A 23,059-nucleotide genomic window follows, 5' to 3' on the forward strand; every position below is an offset into this window, starting at 1 on the left:
TACTACCAGCCTGGACATTGAGAAATATTGTCAGGAGTGCGATCGTTGTGTCTTGGCAAAGGCTGTACAACCAAAGGTTCGCACATTCAGGGGGGGTTTGGTGGCCGCTAAACCCCTGGAAGTCATTGCCATTGATTTCAGTGTTTTGGACAAGTCTAGTGATGGGCGTGAGAATGTACTTGTGGTCACTGACGTATTTTCGAAGTTCTCTCAAGCATACCCTACAGTAGATCAACGGGCAAGTACAGTGGCACGGGTATTAACTGAAAAATGGTTTTATATCTATGGGGTCCCTAAGCGTATCCATAGTGATCAAGGAAAGAGCTTTGAGGGAGATTTGCTGAAACGTCTGTGTCACCTGTATGGCATAGACAAAAGCAGGACCACGCCATATCACCCTGAAGGCAATGGACAATGCGAGAGATTTAACAGAACACTCCATGATCTGTTGCGCACACTCCCTCCTGATAAGAAAAGAAAGTGGCCGCAATACTTGCCACAGGTATTGTATGCTTACAATACCACAGAACATCAGTCTACCGGTTTTTCACCGTATGAGCTTATGTTCGGTCAGAAGCTCCAGTTGCCTGTTGACTTCTTACTGGGGGCTTCCCAGTCGGAATCAATGTCTAGATCTGCGCAGGAGTGGGTGGAGGAGCATAAACAACGTCTAAGCTCAGTTTATGTGCATGCGAAAGAACAACTCCAACAAGCTGCAGAGAGGAGAAACAAACATTTTCAGCCCACAGTGACTTCCCTTCTCCCCCCAGGTACTTTGGTTTATCGGAAAAGTCACCCTTTAGGCCGCCATAAGATCCATGATGCCTGGGATTCTACGGTGTATGTTGCTGTGCAGAGTATGGACAAAGAAGGCAGGGTTTACAAAATACGCCCTAGAGATCAGGCAGGTCCTGACAAAAACTTAAATCGGGCAGAGTTGAGAGTAATACCCTTGGGTACTGTAGCACCTGCTCCAGACCAATATCCCCTCGCTGACCCAGGGCTGGTAGTTGAGTCACCCCAGCAATTAATATGTTTTTAATTGCTGTTTTTCCGGTGACGTCATCCCAACGCATGGCAGCCTAACGAGTAGCGCTCTCTCATATATAATTCGTTCACCCCGCGAAGTGTCAAAATTATTACCAATTTTTGATAGATAGTAGAGTTACAAGCGGGGTGAACATGGGGAAAAGAGACAAACAGAAAAGCTCAGCAGAAGAACGTGTAAACGAAGGGCCTACGGCAGCGGCATCGCCATCTCGACATGAAGTTAATGCTAGGGCCAACATGGATGAAGGCTCGGGCTTGACCATGATACTGGAAGAATTACGGGACTTTCGAAGAGAGTTCCAAGAATTTAAATCCGACTTGGTCAGAGCCAATAACAGGATAACCGAAGCAGAAACCCGCATTGCAAAGTTGGAAGACCGGGTCCAAAACGCGGAACAGGTGATGCTAAAGATGCTAAAAATTATCAACGAGCAAGAAAACAAAATTGTGGATCAGGAAAGCCGGGCTCGGCGAAAGAATCTGAGGCTGTATAATGTCCCCGAAGGAGTGGAGGGGCCTTCGATGCCAGTTTTTGTGGAAAAAGTATTGACGGAATGCCTCGACCTCCCGTAGGGGCACAGAGTTCGGTATCGAGAGATCACACCGGGCCCTGGGAGCAGTGAGGAACCGAGAAGGAACCCCACGTTCGATATTGATTTGTTTTGCACGTTATAACACCAAGGAAGAAGTTTTGCGTAAAGCGTGGGCCAAGAGGACTGTTCTGTTGAACGGCCAGTGAATATACTTTGATCAGGATTACGCACCAGCTATTCTGCGAAAACGTAAAGACTACGCTGAAGCTAAAAGAGCTCTGAAACAACAGAACATAAGGTTCCAGACTCCCTATCCTGCTAAATTGAGGGTCTTCTATCAAGAGGGAACCGTGCTTTATGCGACGGCGGAGGAAGCAACCGCGGACATGCGGACAAGGAGATTCCAGATCGCTAAAGTTGCCCCGAAGCAGACCTTAACGGAACAGCTGTCAAATTTGACGTGGGCGAAGACTGGAAAGTCGCAGCGGTGTGACTCGGAGGGACATAGAGAAAGTCCCAATTGTGAGCAGCTTCAGCTATCTAGAAGGTGCTCCCCCTCTACGACATGAGATTAATGGAGATATATTGTGCTGCCGAAACGGGTGAGATAACAAATACTTTTCCCTTATTAGATGATTAAGATTGCTAGAGAGACTGTGGAGAAATGCACCTTAAAGGAGCTATCAGGGGCCCTTGCCCTCCAGCCAGGGGAGGTTTCCCCCTGTTTATGGGATTTACGTACCAGGGTCTGTTAGGACTGACCCCAACCTTGGAATCACATATTATTTTTGTTTTTTTGTCTTGTTTTGTTTTTTCTTTGTCCGATTCTGGACGATTGTGGTTGTTTATTGTTCGGGTTTTTAGAGGGAGTTTACCAGTTGATAAATTAATTAAGTCTGGATATTTTATTTCGGATAAATGAGCACTAGAGGAATCAAGGTTATATCCTTTAATGTGAATGGGCTCACGAATCCCATTAAACGAAGTCGAATCTTGACTAATGAAGAAAGATCGAGCGCAGATAGTATACTTACAAGAGACACACTTGAATAATAATGAACATGAAAAACTTAGGAGGATGGGTTTTACAAATATGTTCTCCTCAGCGTATGAATCAGGCCGCAGACGGGGCGTGGTAATCTTGATTTCCAGGGCACTGAACTTTGAAAAGTCATTTGAACTTAAAGATAAGGATGGGAGATTTATACTGGTACGGGGAACAGTTGATGGTAATCAGGTTACCCTAATGAATGTGTACGCCCCACCAGGAAGTGACCTAAGTTTTTTTTTAAGTACATTGTTAACATAATGGTGACAGAAACTCAAGGCCCTTTAATTTGCGGCGGTGATCTGAATATACGCCTACAGCCAGACCTAGACAGCTCTAAAAGAAAGAAGCCAGGATCGAGTACATTATATAAAAGAATCTCAGCATTGTTTGATGAGGTGGGTTTAATAGATGTATGGAGAAATTGCTTTCCTACAAGGAGGGATTACTCTCATTTTTCAGCCCCACACTCACTCTACACGAGGATAGATTATTTTTTAATGTTTGGAAGAGATAGGGATAAAATCTTAACATGCGAGATGGGCTTGATAGATATAAGTGATCATGCACCGCTGTACCTAACGATTGATATGAATGTACACCCCAAAGTTTCAATTTGGAGATTGAATTCATCCCTGCTTAAAGATGTAGAATTTAGGAAAGTAATAAAGGCAGAGCTCAAAGACTATCTTGAAATTAATGATAATGGGGAGGTGTTACCCCCGATACTATGGGATGCATTAAAAGCTGTTATGAGGGGGAAGATTATAGCCTTTGCCTCCTTCCAAAAAAAGCAAGAGAGAAAAAAATGGAAGATTTACAAGCGATTCAAAAACAATTAGAAAGTGAGCACAAACATAAGCCTTCAGCGGGCACCTTGCAGAAATTAACAATGATTAGAAATGAAATAAATACGCAGAGTATACAAACGATAAAGAGAAAATTGTTATATTTGAAACAGAAACATTATGATGGAGGATCGCAATCAATGAAAATTTTAGCATGGAAACTTAAGAAGAAGATAGCGGAGAATACTGTAACTAAAATCAAACACCCAGAGACGGGGAATATAATGACTCATCCTTGCAAGATACAGAACGCCTTTGAATCATTTTATAAAACATTATATGCGGGAGTCCCAGGGGGGGCTGAACACGAAATGGACAACTTCCTGAACCCTTTATGCCTACCAAGCTTTAACGAGGAACAAAATAAAACGATGATAGCAGAGGTGACGGAAGCTGAACTTATGAATGCCATCAATAGGCTGAAATCAAATAAGTCACCAGGCTCCGATGGTTATACCGCGGAGTGGTATCGGAAATTCAAACAGGACTTGATCCCTACACTACTTACTACTTTTAACTGGGTGTTAAAAACAGCGCAAATTCCACCGAGTTGGAAGGAGGCAATTATTTCGGCTATTCCGAAAGAAGGGAAAGACAAAATGGAGTGTGGCTCATATAGACCTATTTCTGTCCTTAACATAGATTATAGATTGTTTACTTCGATAATGGCCAGGAGAATGGAAGAATTTTTACCTGACTTGATTAGCAATGATCAAACGGGGTTTATAAGACGACGACAGACCCAGGATAATATACGTAGAACTCTTCATGTAATACATCAGATACAGACATCTAAGAGTACAGCCATGCTTATGAGCATTGATGCAGAAAAAGCCTTTGATTCTGTAAATTGGGACTTTTTATATAAAGTCTTGGATAAATTCGGCTTACATAAGGGAATTGTTAATACTGTGAGGGCACTATACACTAACCCCACCGCAAGAATTAAAGTTAATGGTTCTCTTTCAAATAGCTTTGTTCTGCAGAGAGGAAATAAACAAGGCTGTGCTTGGTCCCCGCTCCTGTTTGCATTGTACTTAGAACCCTTGGCACAATCAATTAGACAAAATAAAGACATTAAGGGGATCACTGTTGCAGGACAGGAACACAAGCTCGCTTGTTATGCGGACGACATATTGATTTATTTAGATCAGCCCACTAACTCCTTGCCTTCGCTGATGAATCTGTGTCAAAAATTTGGGAAACTCTCTGGATATAAAATTAATATGTCTAAAACTCAAATTCTCAGCTATAACTATAACCCCCCAGCTCACATGGTTGTTCAATATCCAATGAATTGGCAAGCACAATCATTGAAATATCTAGGAGTTGTTATTCCCAAGGATTTAACTAAACTATCTGAGGAGAATTTTGGTTCTCTACAAAGGAGAATAGTGGGTGATATTAGGCGATGGAACATGATCCCCTTTCTTTCTTTACACTCACGAGTTGAATCTATTAAAATGAACATCTTGCCAAGAATATTATATTTATTCCAAACACTACCAATATCCATTGATCCAAGTCGTTTCAATGAATGGGATAAAATAATATCGCGGTTTATATGGGGGGGGAAGCGGCCGAGGGTTTGTTTTAAAACTTTACAATTACATAAGAAGGTGGGAGGATGGGGATTGCCATCACTAAAAGATTATTATCGGGCTGCTCAGTTGAAGACGGTGGTTAATTGGTGTGATACAAGCTACCAAGCACACTGGAAGACTATAGAGGAGAATATGTTTTCCTCCCCAATACAAGCTCTCCTGATGGATTCGAATATTCGAAAATATATTGACAAGATTCACAACCCCTGGGTGTCGTGCACACTTAATATATGGAGAAAAGTCGTGAAAGAATTCAAACTTGAACAGGATTTGGCTTTATTCAAATGGTATGCATATGATTCTGACTTTGCCCCGAATAAAGTGGACTCACGTTTCAAAAGTTGGCCTGCTAAAGGGTTATCTACATTTGATAGTTTGATAAAGGATGGGAATCTTATTAGTTTTGACATGCTGAAACAGAGACACAATCTAGAAAAACAGGATTTTTATCGATACTTGCAAATAAGACACTATATAAAGACAACAATCGGTCAGATGTCAAATTCTAATGTGGAACTGGTAACTTTATTTAGATCGGCATACAGTGGGGATGTTGATACAAGACTCATTTCTTTTTGGTACAATTTTTTTATAAATAAGCTTCCACACGCAACAGATTATGTGAAGATGCTATGGGAAAAGGAGGGAGGGATGTGTATTTCTAGAGATGAATGGACTCTGATGTGGGAATGGCAATGGAGGAGTACTTCCTCCAAAAGCTGGAGGGAGTTCGGATGGAAAACTCTGATAAGGTTTTTTATCACTCCATGTCAAAAGGCTCACTATGATGGGAATCCTCCCGTGTGCTGGAGAAACTGTGGACACCAACGAGCACATCACACCCATATTATGTGGGACTGTCCTGCGCTATGGACTTACTGGAAAGACATTCATGGTATATTACAAGGCATTTTTAACTGTACATTCCCTCAGGATATGAAGACAATTTTTTTTGGCTGTATACCGCAGAACTGGTCCAAAAATGACATATGTCTGTTAAGAGCTTTATTGGTTGCAAGTAAGAAATGTATAACCAAGAAATGGTCCTCGCAAGACATACCGACCTTGTCATTATGGTGGGAAATTACGTTAGAGATATATAGGATGGAGGAAGTAACAGCTCATGTTAATGACAGGATGGCCGGGTTCCATTTGTGTTGGGATAAGTGGGTCCAATATGTCAATACTCATAAACCGAATTTTCTCTTTAAAGCTTGAAACCACCAATTTAGTTAATTGCTCTCTCCCGACAGAGTTTTCTCCTTTTATTATATATATATAATTCCCCCCCCCCCCCCTTTTTTTTCTCTTTCTTCCTTCTCGTTTTGTTTTGTTTTTCTCTTGTAAACTGTGTTAATTAATGCCTGTAATCACCTTTGTGAAGTAATATTGTAGAAATAAAGAATAGTAAAAAAAAATAAATAAAATTAATATCGGATATACCAGATGATGACAGTGAGGTGGGTGGAGTTGTACTCGCCATGGTTCCAAACCCACCCAGAGATCAGCTACCCTTGGTATCGGTTTCAGAGCCTCTTGGTAAAACTAGGAGTCTAGGCTTAAGCAACTTGAACCCTGTAACCATAGTTCCAGAACAGCCAAGGGAAAGTGGGATTGATAATAGGGAGAATGTTCCAGAGCAGGACCCGGGAAGAGTTCAGGAGCGGCCTAAAAGAAATACAGCAGGAAAGCATTCTAACCCCTTTAATCTCCCGCGGTCAGTAAATTCGACGGCTGCTTTTCTCACTGGCGATTCACAGAGCTCCCCTGTCCATAATGGTTTGCCCCAAAATGTATTTAGGCCCTGGCAGTAAGTGGTCGCCGGGATGGTGACCTTTCAAAACGAGGGCAATTGTAATGGAGAAGGCTTTAGGACCCAGGGGACTCAATGGAGGGCATAAAAGAGGGAGTAGTAACAGGTGCTGATGATTCCCACTGACAAGCGGCTGTGAGTAATGGATGCGTGAGTAGGTGAAGAGCCGAGAAGTTTAATTGCCTACGACGCAAACTGTGGTTTTAAACCTCTAGATGAGGTTCAAGGTACAGGCTGTTTGTCTTTTAGTGTCCTTTCTTAAATTTTGTTGAAATGTATTTGATGTTTATTATAATTTATGTTTTAGTAGTGATTTCTGTTGAAGAAAAGGCCAAGACAAATCAGGTGTGCAGCAAATACAGTTGCCTACTCGAGGTATGTTAATTTAATAAATTTGACATTTAAAAAAAAAAAAAAGGAAAAAAGTCTATTATGCATTATAATTTAACTTCTATTGTATTCCCTCCTGTAGGGCAGGCTGCACATGTGAACTTGTCACTGTTTTTTCCTCCTTCTCTGTGTGGTTGTGTTTTTGTTTGATTTTAGTAGGGTCACCGTTTTTAATTATTTTCGTTGTTTTATCCCGGGTTTTGTTTATTTTTATTGGGTTGGTGCAATACTAAGCGGGCAACGTGCAATCCCTGAGTGGGGCTCATACCTTGGGGGAATGAGGATTTTTAGAGGTGCTCTGTGTGTGGGTTTGCCGTGATTAAGGTTTATTAAGAGTGCTTTTGTATTACCACCGTTATTGCCTGAGCTAACACTTAGTGCATGCTATAAGTGTTCGGTTGGGCCTGTATATGTTTGAGGTGGAATTGTCTCTTTTAGAGTGATGAGCACCTGGGACCGCCAAGGAGGAACAAACCCTCAGGTGATAGTCGCGTTGCTGTCTGGTTGCACCAATACTACCTCTTTTTGTTGTAGTGATGTTTTAGGTTTTTTTTCTTTTTCTTAAAACTTTGGTGTCTTGTTATATGAATAAAATTTTGAACATCTTTTACTGATATTGACCCTCTGGTCCCGTTTATTCTGGACTCGGTCCTGTGAGAGTTTTGGGCCTGGAAGTTCGTACCAGTCATAGTAGAGGCCCACAGCGGTTACTTGGTGGCTTACGCCACGCTACACAAAAAACTGAATTTTGGAACTGAAATTGAATTGTAGAACTGAAATTGAATGGTGAGAAGTGAAACTGAAATTATTCAAGAGCTGAATTTTTAAAGGATAAAATGCAGTTTCAAAGCAAATCAATTCATTTTCAAAATATAAAATTCAATTTTAATTTAGTGATGATCATTTTCAAACCATAAATTCAATTTCAAATTAGACTAATTCAAATTCAGTTTTCAAAAGCATTTAGTCAAGTTACAATTCAGATTCAATCTGAGCAATTCAAATTTAACTTATTCAAATTCAGTTTCTGATGGCACAGATTTCTGCCCATAATATGTCGCCTTGTTTTAATCTTTGCCTTCATCTAAACTTTAATGTTTATTATTAGGTATTGAAAAGATAAACAGACGATTTAATTATCTGTATAATATAATCGATTGTTTCTAAACATTGACATTTTCTACTAGGATCCATTACCACTAAATGTTTAGCGTACAGGAACTTTCTGGGGAGCAAACAGTCCGTCCATTTGTCTTTCAAATTCCATAAATCTGACATAGAAAAAGACAAAAATATAACAGTCAAACTGACCTGCCGCTGCCCCCTGTATTCCCAGGAGAAGAAAGAAGATGAAGGCTTTCATCTTCTTTCTTCTTTCTTCATCTTCTTCATTGTGACCATAAACATCCAAACCTTTAACAGACTTTATGCGTTTGCTTGTCCAGAAAAAGCTAAAATGGAGAACCAGGAGAAACATCACCATTAGCCTCGATCAGAGCCAAAAGGGATTTACTCTGAGAGTAAACGTCACTGAAATCAACGAAACTGAAAGTAAAATATCTCATATGAACCAGTTTATCACGAAGGGAAGTTTTCATCTGGTCTTTATAAATTTTTATGTTATGACAGGTTTAGTTCATGTTATGCTGGGTATACACTGTATTTATTTAATTTATTTTCTATTCAGTGGATAAAATCTTATTAAGTTTCTCAGTGGAGTGATTTGTATTAATTTTAAACGCATACACATACACTGATACACACTCATCCCCCCTCCCTTTCCAAACGCATTCGATGCTTGTCCCCTCCCGGTGTTGTGCCAAAAAGTGATTGCCGGTGTTCTGAGAAACCATCCTACTTTGACGTCCTACCCGTATTATGATTTGACGGTGACTTGTGACTAAACCTAACCCTACCCTTAACCATAACCCTAACCATAACTTTTAAGAAGTATTGCGGATGGGTGAGAGAAAAAGAAGCTAATTTGGGTTTGGTGTTCTGCACATGCGCGGCGGCTGCGCAGAAACATTGGGTAGGATGTTTTTTGAGGTAGGATGGATTCCCAGAACACCGGAATTGTGTTGTTTGTGTCACTGTAAGTATAACCCCCTGCACTGTGTCCAAAACATGTCTGTGTGTTCTGCTCCCGTGGTCCACCCGCATCGTGTCATAACAAAGAGACAACTCATTTTAAATTGTATTTTTGAGAAATTTGTTACTAGCAACTTCTCACAAACAAACACATTTGCTGAAATTGTTGAAGTGGACTGAAAATCGGTGGCAACAGGAACGGTAACAAACAAGTCTCACACTCTTGAGTCCAATCAATTAAAATGTCCATGACAGTTTAATCGACAGTTTAATCGTATTCCTGCATAATGTGAATGTGACATAATGTGAATGTGAATATAAACAATAGGTTTTTTTTTTTAAAGTAATTACATAAACATCGATTAAACTGTCATGGACAGTTTAATCGATTAACTGAGAAATTGTAGAAAAAACAGGAACCTGTAAATATTTGGAGTTTAGTTGGATGAAATACTTTCATCATGATTTAATCATCAAACCTGCTGTTGGTTAATTTTCCTTTGACCATCTAATTGAGTATTTGGTTCAAGACTAAGTCACTGTGGTCAAGGCAAGTTAATACCATCTAAACAAGAGTTTGGACTGTGATCTAAATGACAAATTTTCAATGTACTGCAAAAACAAACAAGAAAACATTAACAGCATGTGTCAGTAAAAACATCAACAAACCTCCAGTTTGGTTGAAGCGCTGCTTTAAATTATTAATGGAGGAAAAAACGCAGTGTTCCTCTCCCAGTGCTGTGTATCTGCTGCAACGTTCATCCACTGCTGTTTGGGTTCAGCTCTGCTGGTGCTGCTGTCATAACGAATCATCTGAACTTCATCAATCATCCCTGTCATGGACTCTGGGGACTCGGGGTCCATGAGCAGTGTGCGCTATTATTATTATTATTATTATTATTATTATTTGGTGTGTGTTTCATCTGCACTGCTACTGTTCTCTGTCCACATTTGTATGTAGGCAGGTGTGTGTGTGCATGTGTTTTCTGTGGCCTAGTCACAGCCACCTTCAGGCCTGGTGGGTGTGGCCCTGCTAGGGGACTGGCCACACCCGAAGTCCTTGCCACACACCTGCTGCTGATCTGGGCTCGTCGGGGGAGCTATTTAGGAGAGCGATGGAGCTTCCACCGATGTGGGATTATTGTGTTAGACTTCACATCAGTCTTCTAGTTTAGTTTTAAAGTCAGTGAGTGTATGTCTGCTGGGATTAAGTGTTTTATATTGTTTTCCTCAGGAGGAGTGTGGGACAAGAGAGAGCAGTGAGCATGGGGAGTGCAGAGACACAGGAGCAGAGAGCACTAAACAGGGACTTTTTGGGAAGAAGGCACGACACGGGAGTAAAGGGAGAGCACGGGGATTTATCGTCATTTTCGCACTGTAAATAAACAAACCACTTGCAGTGAAGAGTCCACTGTTCTTTGTCCTCCTTTCCCCCACATCCCCACGGCTTGCCCTGGCAAACCGTGACAATCCCAAGTGTAGAAATACTTCATAGAGTGGGTCACTGTAAGAAATATTTAATGTAGTGAGAAACAGCTTTAAAAATCAGCACATTTTCAAAATAAAAAAACTATACCCACATAGCAAGCAGGTGTGCCCCGGATCTGGTGTGAAGCCGGCACTGCTGGCTGACTTCTGGCATGATAAGATGTATGTCATCCAGGTATGGGCCAAGCCTGGCATAGATGACACTGTTTATGTGATGGCATGCCACATCTGGCCCGATTGTGGTTTGGTGTATGTGGCCCAGGCTCACAGAAAACAGGTCTGGCCCGGATCCGGCATCAAGCTGGCACTTCTGACTGACTGGTGTCATGGCAAAGTGTATGTCAACCTGATGTGGGTCAGGTCTGGCAATGATGGCACTATTTATGTTCCTATTTTCATATTTTAGTTAGGAGACCCAAATGCCATGTTGCAATACTATACTGCTGTAGTAGCCAACGTTCCAAATGCAGGTTTGACAGGTTTGTAGTGTACACTTATACAAAACCTAGTGACGGTTTACTCATTTTTGCCAGTGGGTGGCTGTAACTCAGGAGGTAGAGCAGGTCACCTACTGCTCAGAAGGTTAGCGGTTTTATCCCTGGCTCCTCCAGTCTGCGTGTCAAGAGTGTGAATGTAGTTAGGAAGCACTCAGTTTAGAGAAAGCGTGTGGTTGGGTGAATGTGAGATGTTGTATAGACCACTTTCAATAATCTGGGAACGTGAAAAGCGTTGTATAAGAATCTGTTCATTCACTGTCTGAACAGAGTTTTGTCATGTTACTTTTGCACTGTTATGCACATGTTTTTATTACATGGCTTAATTAAGGTACACATTAGGCTGACATCTGGGGCCAGAATTGAAACTCTTCTGGGCCAGCAAAGGACCACCAGTGTGTCTGCAACTGGCCTTGTGCTGGCCCATGTGTGGGCCACCTCTGGCGAACCAGATCTGGGCCACTAAAGCGCCGTCATCCTTTGCGGTATGTGGGCCACGTGTAAGCACATTGTGTGGGCCAGATCCAGGCCACACCAATTTTGCTATGTGGGTAGTGTCTCCTCTATAAATACAAAAATAGATTTATGAATCAATGTTTTATCTTTTCAGATTATCTTATATTAAAAACTTACATTTTGTAACTACAATATTGTTTTGTAAAAACTGTTGTTTGTAGGTCATTTTGATTTGGTTATACTTTCATGATGCATCAGTAATGATTTACAGTCCTTATTATGGCATTAACCCGACCATAGGCTGCCAGTAAATTATTTTTTTTTTTAGTATTGTGCAGATTACAACTGTTTCTTTCCCTTTTTGCTAATATTACACTTCTATACCTTACACCATAAAACATTATGAGCAGCTTAAATTTTTCTTCTTCTACAATTAGAAATTTAATTTCAACAAAAATCATTTGTAAACCAACACTCATTTAGGTTTTGATGTTTGTAGCTGTTTGTAGGCTTTCTGCAAACAGCTACAAACATCAGGGACCCAAACCAGCCCTCTCACGGCCTGTTTTCCCTCCAACATCTGGAAAGAGGTGACAGAGCATCAGCTGCAGAACCAGCAGGATGCTTGAAGACTTTGCACTAACAATCCTTATTTTGGATTTGTTATTACTGTATTTTATTTCTTTTACTGATCATTGTAGCGTAGAGGCTGATGAGAAGCAACATTTTGTTGAAGCCTTTGTACTTCTGTAAAAAAACAACACCAACAACAACAAAAACAAACAAACTGCGAAATAAAAATAAACTTTGAATCTTGAATATGTGGAAGCCGAGAGTCTGTTTACAGTAACACCTGAGCCACCTGAGAGCAACACTATCTCTAAAGAACAGTTTCATTTTTATGAAGCTTACCTGCAGACACAGACGCTGTCCAGTAAAGAAGCAGCATCATAAACGTCCTCATTTTCAATTCAATTCTCTCAATATAAGAAGAAAAAAATAATACAACCGTTTATTGTTTTAATTTTGCCACAAAATGAAACTACAGCCTCTGAGTCCGCACGTGCTGTGACTCCTCTCTGACCAATAGGAATTCAAAGCTGGATGCGCCTCACCAGTAACCAGGCAAAATGAGAGAACCCAGGTTTATTTATTTACTAATTTATTTTGGAAAGTAAAACGCTTCAGGCAGAAACAAAGAGCTAGTAGCGCCTAATCTGTGATTAGAGACCTAAAGTGACGCAGGGATTAAAGACACATACCAATCATGTATATTTGTGTCACAGCTGTTATCACATATTTTCTGGAGTTATTTGTACTTAATCATATTCTTACTAATTTCATTTTAAAAGTAGTTTAAATTATGCTCGTGTTTACACTCATATACAAATAACTTCCCCAAGTAATCCAGATGCAATTATTAATCCGCCCACAAATTCATCTGGAAACCTATTCCAGCAAAATCAGCTGGAATAGCTGTGTGTCCTTCTCTTTCTGCAACGTTGCTGCAATGATAAAATAATGAAACGATCAATTCCTAAAATCAGAAATGTTGAATTTTATTTAAAAAAACAAAAAAAAAACAAATAAAGAGGTAATATTTATGTATTATTGTCTAAACCGAAAGGCTACAGACTGGATATTATGTATTTACATATAAAAATTAAAATATAATGTTGGATTTTAAGACTTTCTGTTAGTTCTGGTAGTCTTTATTAAATAAAGTATGAGTTTACGTGCCAACACATGCCAAAGAACCCAACCCCTCTAAAAGCAGGTGGGCTTCTTTTATACTCTACCTGATTCAGGCGACCATTCTGGAAAGCACAAGTCTATAAAGTGTGGTGTTCCCAAAAGGTTGATTCTGTTCATCTGGATGTAGTTTTCAGTGGGAGAAACATTTCGTCACTCATCCAAGTGACTTCTTCAGTCTCAGCTGACTGCAGGTTTCCCCAATCTTATAAACAGTACATTTACACAATAGCTGAAACCAGCCCACTGAAGGAACAATGGGCTGTGAGGTCAGTTCCTTCATCATATGCAAATTGTCAAGTCTAGTGTTGGTAAACCAAATGAAAAAAATAAACATCCACAAAAGCAAACATCGAACCACAATACGACACACACACACACACACACACACACACACACACACACACACACACACACACACACACACACAATACTTTTGTCACAAGGACACTTAATGGACTGGAGCTGGCATCATTACACCTAAGCTTACTGAGCTACTATCACAAGTTAAAGTGTAGCTAATCCATTAATATTTGGGCTGTATTCATGAAACTTTAGCTAAGTGTACATTTTATTTTAAAAAAAAAAGTCACAGAAATTTGGATTATTTGGGATTTTTGAAAAGCAAAAGTACAAAAAGGAGAAAAAGAGCAATGCAGTTTTACTGATATATAAACAGAGACACACCCACCAATGTGTTAAAAACATAACCCACACAAACCTCCAGAATCTCAACTTGAACTAAACTCTAGAAGAATGAGATTCAATATGTTTTGGACCAGAGAGCAAAGCTTCATATTTTCTGGGAGAAAATTTGCTCCAGGCCCAGGAACATCAGCAGCGCCTGTACAACAGAGGGGCTAGACTCAGTCAAATTTCATCCATTTGGTTTGTACCAATTTGTCACACTTCTGTTTGGATGAGTCCCTGCCACCTTCCAGCACCTTTTAGACTGGGTGCTGCACCCTCACGCTGCATATTCTGTTACTTTTTGGATGATGTCATCATACACAGTGACACCTGGGCAGAGAATGTGGAGCAGGTGCAGTCCTGGAGTCCCTGAGGCAGGCGGGTCTCATGGCCAACCCAAAGAAGTGTTGATGGAGGGAGGTACAGTATCTGGAGTACCACTTAAGAGGCTGGCAGGGCATCCCAAAACCAAAAAGGAGGTGAGTCACTTCTTGGGGTTGGCTGGTCAATACCCCTGGTTTGCTGTATACTGTGCTAGAGACATCCGCTGCAAAGCTGCACAACCAAAAGAGTGGAGACAAAAAAATATATAAACATTGAACCATCTTGCAACGCTGTGTCCGTGGGGTCCTTTGTCACAAGGACACTTAATGGACCTGAGCTGTCACTATGACACCTGAACTTACTGAGCTACTATCACAAGTTATATTGTATCTAGTCCATTAATATTTAGGCCGTATTTATGAAACTGTAGCTAAGTTTACATTTTATAACAAAAAAGTCACAGCAATTTGGATTATTTGGGACTTTATTGACAACCAAAGTACGAAAAGGAGAGAAAGAGCAATGCCGTTTTACTGATACATATTCTACTAATTAATTTTTTAAAGTTTACAGACAAATGAGGAAAACCTTGAAAAATCCTGAACTATAAGCAGAAACACATCTACCAATGTGTTAAAAACATAACCCACACAACCCTCCAGAATCTCAACTTGAACTAAACTCTACAATCAAAAACCCTCAAAACATGTCTTAAATCAAACAACAGAGAATAAACATCATCTTCATTAATTAAGAAAAAAATTCAGACATACAGAAAAATCTTTTAAGGTCTCCTGGAATTCAACACAAGATTGTCTTTTAAATCAAATTTTACGAAATACACAAGTAAACATGTACAAAATTTGAAAAATATTATGATTCGTTTATCACTGAGAGTGAGGGAATCTCAGCATTCATGAGTGATGCAACAATTTACAAGAAAACCCCAGAAAAACTAAACTATTGGATTTTTGAGTTAAGATGAACATACAACGGCTTAATTATGATTGTACTACAACTGCTGTGATGATTCCATTGTTTCATGTCTTTCCAGGCGGTCACATCTTTGTTAAATCTTTCAAAGAAAGACTTTTTTAAACTGAAAACAACAAATTCAGAATAATTTCGTTTCACCATTATGATGTTTATATTAAATATTTGCCAGCTCATTTTCAAACTTCTTGATTAACCAGCATCTGCAACTATATTTTAGATTTTTTTTTAAACAGATTTTATGATGTGAACAATCAATGAATTCTAGTTTATGGAGAAGAATGAGCTGAACCACATCTTCTTTAAGCTCCACTGTAGGTTTATCCATAAACCTACAGAGATAAAAAGAAACACAATAAATGTTAGGATTGTTCAGATCCACAAATAATCTACTTACAGTTTCATTAAGATCTAAAATACTCCTGATTCAAACAAATATTTACTTCATATGTTTTTGAAGGGAATTAACACATTTGTTTTAATTTAGTTAAATAATTTCATGAAACTGTTTTTTGAAAGCATTTTTCTTTTAATATGATTAAAGTTATACTAAAGCACTTTTTAAAAATATATTTAAACAGGAGATTTTACTACAGCCACTATTTTACATACGTTTTAAAAGAAAGCTAAAACATGAGACACAAATATGAAGTAACTCACTGTGTGCAGAGCTGTTTGTGGTTTAGGCTTGAGGAAGCATTTGCTCCTGGACTTCAGGGTTCTCTACAGCTGTAGGGTCAGAAACACAATGTTAGTCCACATCCTGCTCTCATCTGTCACTTTTACAACAATCAAACACAACAGGAAACAGCCCTGAAAGACTGTTTAGATTAGAGTACAGAAACCCTTTTTAATTTAGTGTGGACAAGAGATTAGAGAAAAGGGACAAAGTTTAACTTACGAGATGGGGGACGTTTCTCTGAAATAAAAAGGAAAAAATACATCATTTTAATAATTTGTTATAAATGTTAACACAAGTTTTTTTTTCATGTATTATACAAGGCATCAAACATAATTTCATATTTTCATTTTGTAATCTGGACAAAAGCATTAATTTAATTTCTAAAATTAAAAACATAGACACTGGGCTTACTCACTAATGTGTTTATAGATATGTTCTGACTTTTCCCACAAAATGTGCTCGTGTAAAATTTATAAGTAAAGCGACCGATGGTAGAGAACGTACACATTTCTAATGCAGGTAAAGGTGTACCTTAGGATGTGTTTGTTTGGCAGAGTTGATGGTTAAGAAAAGAGAAACAATGTTTGGGTTTCAATAACTGAGTTGGTGGTTATTTTGTTCCCTGACACCCAAACTGTAGCTCAGGTGTAAAAAACAAAACAAAAACAAAAAAACCACAAAGACAGAAAGAAAAATGATGCAGAAAAAAGTAAATAACAGACAAGAAGAAAAAGTGAAGTAACTGGACAAAAATCTACATGTGCAGAGAAATGAAGGGACAAGTTATGAAACACAACGAGCATGATTAATGAATATCGTTGTAATATATTGAGGATTTGAAAGAGTCTGAGCATCCTGCTGGCAGAGAAAGTGTTAAAATACTTAAATATTAACCTGAGGACTCAGCTTACGCTGCTTTTGGTTGTTACCTGTTTAATCCTGTGTGCATTGTTTGTTTTCTTTTGAAAACTGTTAATAATGACTTCAATTAAGTCATATTACTCTTACTACTAGAGCAGGGCGATATGACCAAAAATATTTATCACGATATACATTTGAAAATTTGCGATAACGATATAATTGACACTAGACAAAATACTTTACAACTCCACAACTTTATTAGTGCAAAAAACCCCAACAAACCATCAATGTATTTTCACTTAAACAAGCAGCTGTTTTTATGTGCATTAAAGTTATATAAAAAATTGACAGTGCAAATGCAAATCCTTTAACCAAAAGGCATTTCCAGTGGAAATTGGCCGACATATCTTCAGCATAACCATGTATAATATCCACAAAACTTAAAAAGAGGTTATACACACACAATACGGTAATATTATGTTGAAGCGCAGTACGTATCACTCCGCGAGGCTCCTGCCTACGATAGCCGTAATGCTCCGACAATCCATCAAGCGGTGCGGGTTCGTAGCTTAGCAAAGTCGTACTGAAACATTTGACAGATTTTCAAGCGCCGTGTACATAAAATCGTTTCCAGGTCAGTAAACACAACCAGAATTCATACATAAGGCACACGGGATTATAAGGGGCTCTGTCGATTTTCAGAAAAATCCAAGGATTGATTTTAAGTGTGCCGTATTTTCCAAAAAACACGGTAATAACGACGGCCCGCTAGCATGCTCTACCAAAAATAGTGCTTTGTTGTGTATCTGACGGACGAAAGCTAAACCAGTTCCACACCACTGACGTTGCAGCATTTTTACAAACCAATTCTGGTTCATCCGTTTCATTCAACGATCCGCTTTCGCTCTTCTCATTCTGCGTCGCCGCCATGTGCGTATGTAAACAAAGACACTGCGCATGCGCGTTTTACCCATATTCTATCGTGATATTTCATTTTCTTATCGTTGCCCAACATTATACCGGTATTACCGTGAACGGTATGATATAGCCCAGCCCTACTTACTATCATTATTATTGTTAGCACTATGTCATCATTGTTGTTTGCATTATACAAGAAAAATCCAGGAAGTTTGTTTCTCACCTGTCCTCGTTTTGTAAACAATGAATGCGATCACAGCGATGACAACAAGTTCAACCACAGCAACAACAACAGAGATGATCAGGAAGAAGGAATTTCCTGTGGATCACAGAACAAACAAAAGGTGAGAACAAAACTTTCCAATCAGATAACAATCATGTACAAGAGCTTCGTTTATGGTCACTACATATTTGTCTCACTAATGTTTGTTTTCATTCCAACAATAAAAGTTCTGCCATTAAATTTAATTTCAATACACTGCCAATAAATTTGAACATATGTTTCAAAATATACATTTTCCCCCATTTACTATTTAATCTTCTAAAACTGTCCATTAGTCAGATAATCAGTGGCCACACACGAACATGTTTTATATTCATCAATGTTCAGCAGGAAAAAATGTGGTGGAAAAACACAACTTGGTCTAAACTGATTTAGGCCTTAAAATTATTCTGACAGAAAGAAAACCTAAACAAACAAACTTTCTCATCCAACATGAACCACAGGGTATTGCAGTAATTCAAGTGTGTTTCCCATGTTCATCACTCATCTGATCCTGATTCCAGACTCACCTTCATTGGTCTTGATCTCTGATTTGTCCAGTCTGGTGGCGATGTCCTCGTTCACACCAGAGAGCTGAAACACACAGTCGTACCTCTCCCAGTCTTCAGGTTTGACTGATGAGACATCCAGGTCAACACTCATCTGGAAGGTCCCGTCATTGTTGGTGAGAATCTCTCCTTTGTTCACACCCTCATGAAACTCCTCTCCATCTTTTTTCCAGACCATCTCGGCTCTGTTAGGATAGAAACCTGTAGCGTGGCAGGTGACTGGAGAGGAGGAAGACTTCTGGAGGAGAGACACTTTGGGAACGTCTGTGGAGTAAAGACAGTTCATTCTTTCTGTATTATTACTATTATTTGTATTTGAGCTGGAGGGGTGCATAGTGCAGACGAGACGTGAAGAAAAGAGTGCAGACAAGGTGGAGTGGATGGAGACGAGCAAGAGTGGAAAGGAAGGTTTAGAAGATGGCAGTGAGACCTGCTGTGATTTAATATCTGAGGATGGTGGCACTGAGACAAATACAGGAGACAGAACTGATGATATTAAAATTATCATAAGGAGTGAGAAGGATTAGAAATGAGTATATCAGAGCTAAAACTGTGGAAGATGATCTGCTATGACGACCAGAAGCAACTTTAAAAGATTATTATTATTATTATTATTTAAACCATGTGATGTAGTTTATAAATTTAAATTACATTTAAAAAATGTGTCAAAAGGCCACGCGAAGTGCAATTATATTAACCCTTTCACACATAGTGGTCACTACAGTGGACAACTATTCAAAGGCTGTTTTCTTGTATTTGTGTCAGTGTTGATGGTAAACTTGCACATAAACCACTACATTGGACACTGATGAGTCACTCCATAGGCAGGGTTATAGTTGTTACATATATTGTTATACTGTTATAAAATATTTTAAAAATATATTTTTGTTATGTTATAGTTTTTACACAGTGTATATTAATTATTCATTTGTCAAATTCATAAGTCAAAATGTTTGTTGTACAACTAAGTGGACATGTAAAAATACTCTTTGAAAATGAAAAGTACGTTTAAAAAAATGAAGTTCAAAAATCTTTTTTTCATGCCTTAAGATGAATAAAAATACTCAAGAAAAAAAAGCCCTGATTGAGGTTTTCATAATTCATGCATGAAAAAGTTAATTTAATATCATATTAAGTAATAAACTGAGACATAACTTTTAATCTAATTCTGCTCATAGATTTTACCTGTCCTCATCAGAGAGCTCCTCCCATAGTTCACATACTTCTTCAGCCACTCAGGACAAATCTGGGTGAGGTAGTTCTTTTTCTGAACAGTCAGAGCTCTGTCATGATCCAACTTTATCTTTGTCATGACAGCCTGTTGTTTTTTAGCGACCCACGTCTGTTCCTTCAGGTCAAACATTATGTAGTCCTCTCCATCATAACCAAACTGCTCATGTCCAGTCACTTCACCTGTTTCTTCATCCCATTCACAGCCGTACATCCTCTGGACAATGTGAACACCTGACAAAAACACAGAGACAAAGACTGCAGTGAACCAGAGAGAGGCTGCACTAAAGTCTTATACTGACACAGAGACGTGATCAACATATAGAGGATCTACATTTATGGCTGCTTTTGTCTCACTGGAAGATTTTTAAAACCAATCATCATTAACAATGTAGATTTTAGAAAAGGACACTGGGAAAAAACAGAATTCATTCTCTCCCGTTAGCACATCTACGTCCTGCCTGCAGAGATATCACTGCACAGTTTATCTATGCTGCTGTAGGTGGAGCAACTTCCTGTGAGCTGCAGGATCAGACAAATACACTAAGCTGGATCCTGAGCAGCCGACACAGATCCTGATTCTGGATTTAAATTTACATCCTCTGAAACTCTGCAGCCGTCATCAGTCCTAAAAAATCCTTCCTGTGAGAAACTAAACACCAGACTGTCCTGAGGTTTTTCTAGATGTGTCTCTGTTTAATATGATCATGTGACATTAATCTAATCTGGAGTTCTACTTACAGCATTTCAGGCTCCAGCAAATGCTTCATGTCATCATTGATGATGATGCAAGAAATAATTTTTGATAAATCAGTTAATTTCTTGTGCTGTGACCTGACAAAAAGGTGAAAAAGGTTCCTCTAAGATTTTACAACCATGTTGTCATTTTTATTACATTTACTAAGAGCAGAGGACTGAAACAATAACTCAGACCTTGAATTTGACTCCATGCTGGGACACTTTGGTGTTTTTCAGCACTGTGACCAGATCAGATTTTGCACTAAAAATATTAAAACATTCACGTTAATGATATTATTGGATGTGTAGCACAGAGATCTGTGGGCGTCTTTGAGTAGGAACCTGAGCGCTGCTGATGCTGTGATGACAGCCGACAGTCTACAGGTGAGAGGAGTCATTCCTGCTTTTATAACATCGCTGCTCTCAAAGCCACGAGAAACGCCTCGGTGCATCAAGCCCCTCTAGCCCCCCCCCCCCCCCCCCCCCCCCTGCACGTGCCTGGTATGAATCGAGATCGCGATTTTCTAACGATTAATCGTGCAGCCCTACTGTTGATGGTGTCTGACATATTTTCTTTTTCTATAATTTATTACAACATGTGATTATTTGTGAGGGTCGTCTGAACTGAGACACGGAGCGACTTCCTGTGAGCTGCAGAAACAGACAAACACACTAAGATGGATCCTGAGCAGCAGACTCAGATCCTGATCCTGGGTTTAAGTTTCCATCCTCTGAAACTCTGCAGCCTCCTATCATTCTAAAAAAATCGTATAACTGCGGGAAAACTACACACCAGACTATGTTGAGGTCTTTCTAGAAGCTTCCACTGAAGGAGAGTTTCAGTCCAGGATTGTTTTTATTAAAAGTCAAATATTAGTTCAGAATAATTGTAAAACAAACACACCTCAGACTGATTATTTAGATCCTGCTGATTTTCTGGAGATTAATTTCTGAATAATCGATTATTAAGAAATTGTAGCAAAAACAACCATCAAGGTTTCAGAGGCAAAAAATCCTAAATATTAACCGAAAACTTCAAATATCATGAATTTATCTTTATTATTTGATTATTTTGATCAACTAAACAGTTAAATTATGGCAGTTCATACAAACATGATCATTAAAGCTGTTTGAATTAAATTAAAGCTTCACAGACTGTAGTTCTACATTTATTACGAATTATTATGTCAAAAATTTTAATCCGTAATCTGAATGAAATATTAAATGTGTGTGCAAACCTGTTTACTACTGTAAACAAAACACACTGAAAACATTAACAGCAAATATCAGTAAAAATGAAACATGAACAAACCTCCAGTTTGGTTGAAGCGAGGCTTTAAAATCTCAATGTTGGCTTTGAACCACTGCTGCTGACCCCTGGAGATATCAGTCTCCCTCTCCCAGTACTGCTGATCTGTGTTCCTGGCAAACCAGTCCTGTTTGGGCACCATTTTCTCCGTGTCGCTGTCATAATATTCAATCTGAACATCATCAACCATCCCAACAGACACAAACTCTGGGAAGTTTGGGACTTGAGAGGATCCAGTGTAGAAATACTTCAGCGAGTGGGTCACTGTAAGAAACAGTTAATGTTGTGAGATCTCAGGAACACAGATTTATAAATTCTTTTATTTTTTAAATAACACAATAAGAAAAACTACAGCACATTAAGGACTTCCTGTAATAATCCTGCTGTCCCTTCAATAAACACAAAATAGATTTATGAATAGATATTCAGTCTTTAATGTCATTTTTCTGAACCTAGTTTGAACCTGATTATTCACAGAAAGTTTTAAAACCGTTGTTTATCCTTCAGTTTGGTTTAATTCAGTTTTCACAATTGATGGTTTGAACTCATTATAGGTTTTAATTTAACTATATTTTTATTTTTGCTTTCATTGTTAAACAAAATACATATTATTTTTAATCTGTTTTGCTTTTGTTACGCAGCATCACTTCTGAAGTGAGTTTTTCTCTTTTGCATTTCAATTTTTGATTACAAATTATATGAACTGATTGAAGCATATCGATGCTTCTTCTTCGTTTATATTATTTTTATAGATTTTTTTAAGCTTAAAATTGTTACAGAAAGTTTTACTTCCAATATCTTTGATCGATAATATTATCAATAAAACCAACGCTAATGTTAGGTAACTATTATTTGGGGAATATTATCTTAGCAATTGTTATTTTATCTTTTATTCTGTAATCAGGTTTTCAGGTGA

General features: G+C 38.8%; 1 protein-coding gene, 2 long non-coding RNA genes and 1 pseudogene across 4 annotated transcripts in view; 1 reads left to right on the forward strand and 3 right to left on the reverse strand.

The window, feature by feature from the left end:
- The window catches only part of LOC113015383 (class I histocompatibility antigen, F10 alpha chain-like), a 30,497-nt pseudogene extending 21,789 nt beyond the window's left edge, over window positions 1-8,708 (reverse strand).
- LOC113015386 (uncharacterized) lies at window positions 6,953-7,436 on the forward strand. The gene is made up of 3 exons (XR_003271095.1): window positions 6,953-7,123; window positions 7,204-7,271; window positions 7,369-7,436. It is a non-coding gene; the product is annotated as an uncharacterized LOC113015386 (long non-coding RNA).
- A 2,007-nt stretch (window positions 8,709-10,715) lies between the features above and the next one.
- Window positions 10,716-11,111, reverse strand: LOC113015389 (uncharacterized). The gene is made up of 2 exons (XR_003271097.1): window positions 10,958-11,111; window positions 10,716-10,881 (listed from the first exon to the last, which is right to left on the reverse strand). It is a non-coding gene; the product is annotated as an uncharacterized LOC113015389 (long non-coding RNA).
- Window positions 11,112-15,839: 4,728 nt separating this feature from the next.
- LOC113015384 (major histocompatibility complex class I-related gene protein-like) overlaps window positions 15,840-23,059 on the reverse strand; it is a 74,417-nt gene continuing 67,197 nt past the window's right edge. For both annotated transcript variants that reach the window (XM_026157404.1, XM_026157405.1), the window contains exons 2-8: window positions 22,147-22,407; window positions 20,052-20,330; window positions 18,828-19,130; window positions 18,259-18,354; window positions 16,476-16,493; window positions 16,235-16,303; window positions 15,840-15,906 (exon numbers count right to left, since the gene is read on the reverse strand). In XM_026157404.1, coding sequence (XP_026013189.1) covers window positions 16,257-16,303; window positions 16,476-16,493; window positions 18,259-18,354; window positions 18,828-19,130; window positions 20,052-20,330; window positions 22,147-22,407 — 1,004 coding nt within the window. In that variant the 3' untranslated portion in view covers window positions 15,840-15,906; window positions 16,235-16,256. The remainder of the gene's footprint in view (window positions 15,907-16,234; window positions 16,304-16,475; window positions 16,494-18,258; window positions 18,355-18,827; window positions 19,131-20,051; window positions 20,331-22,146; window positions 22,408-23,059) is intronic.

The sequence above is a fragment of the Astatotilapia calliptera genome, chromosome 22 (genome assembly GCF_900246225.1).
Source record: "Astatotilapia calliptera chromosome 22, fAstCal1.2, whole genome shotgun sequence".
Lineage (NCBI taxonomy): Eukaryota > Metazoa > Chordata > Actinopteri > Cichliformes > Cichlidae > Astatotilapia > Astatotilapia calliptera.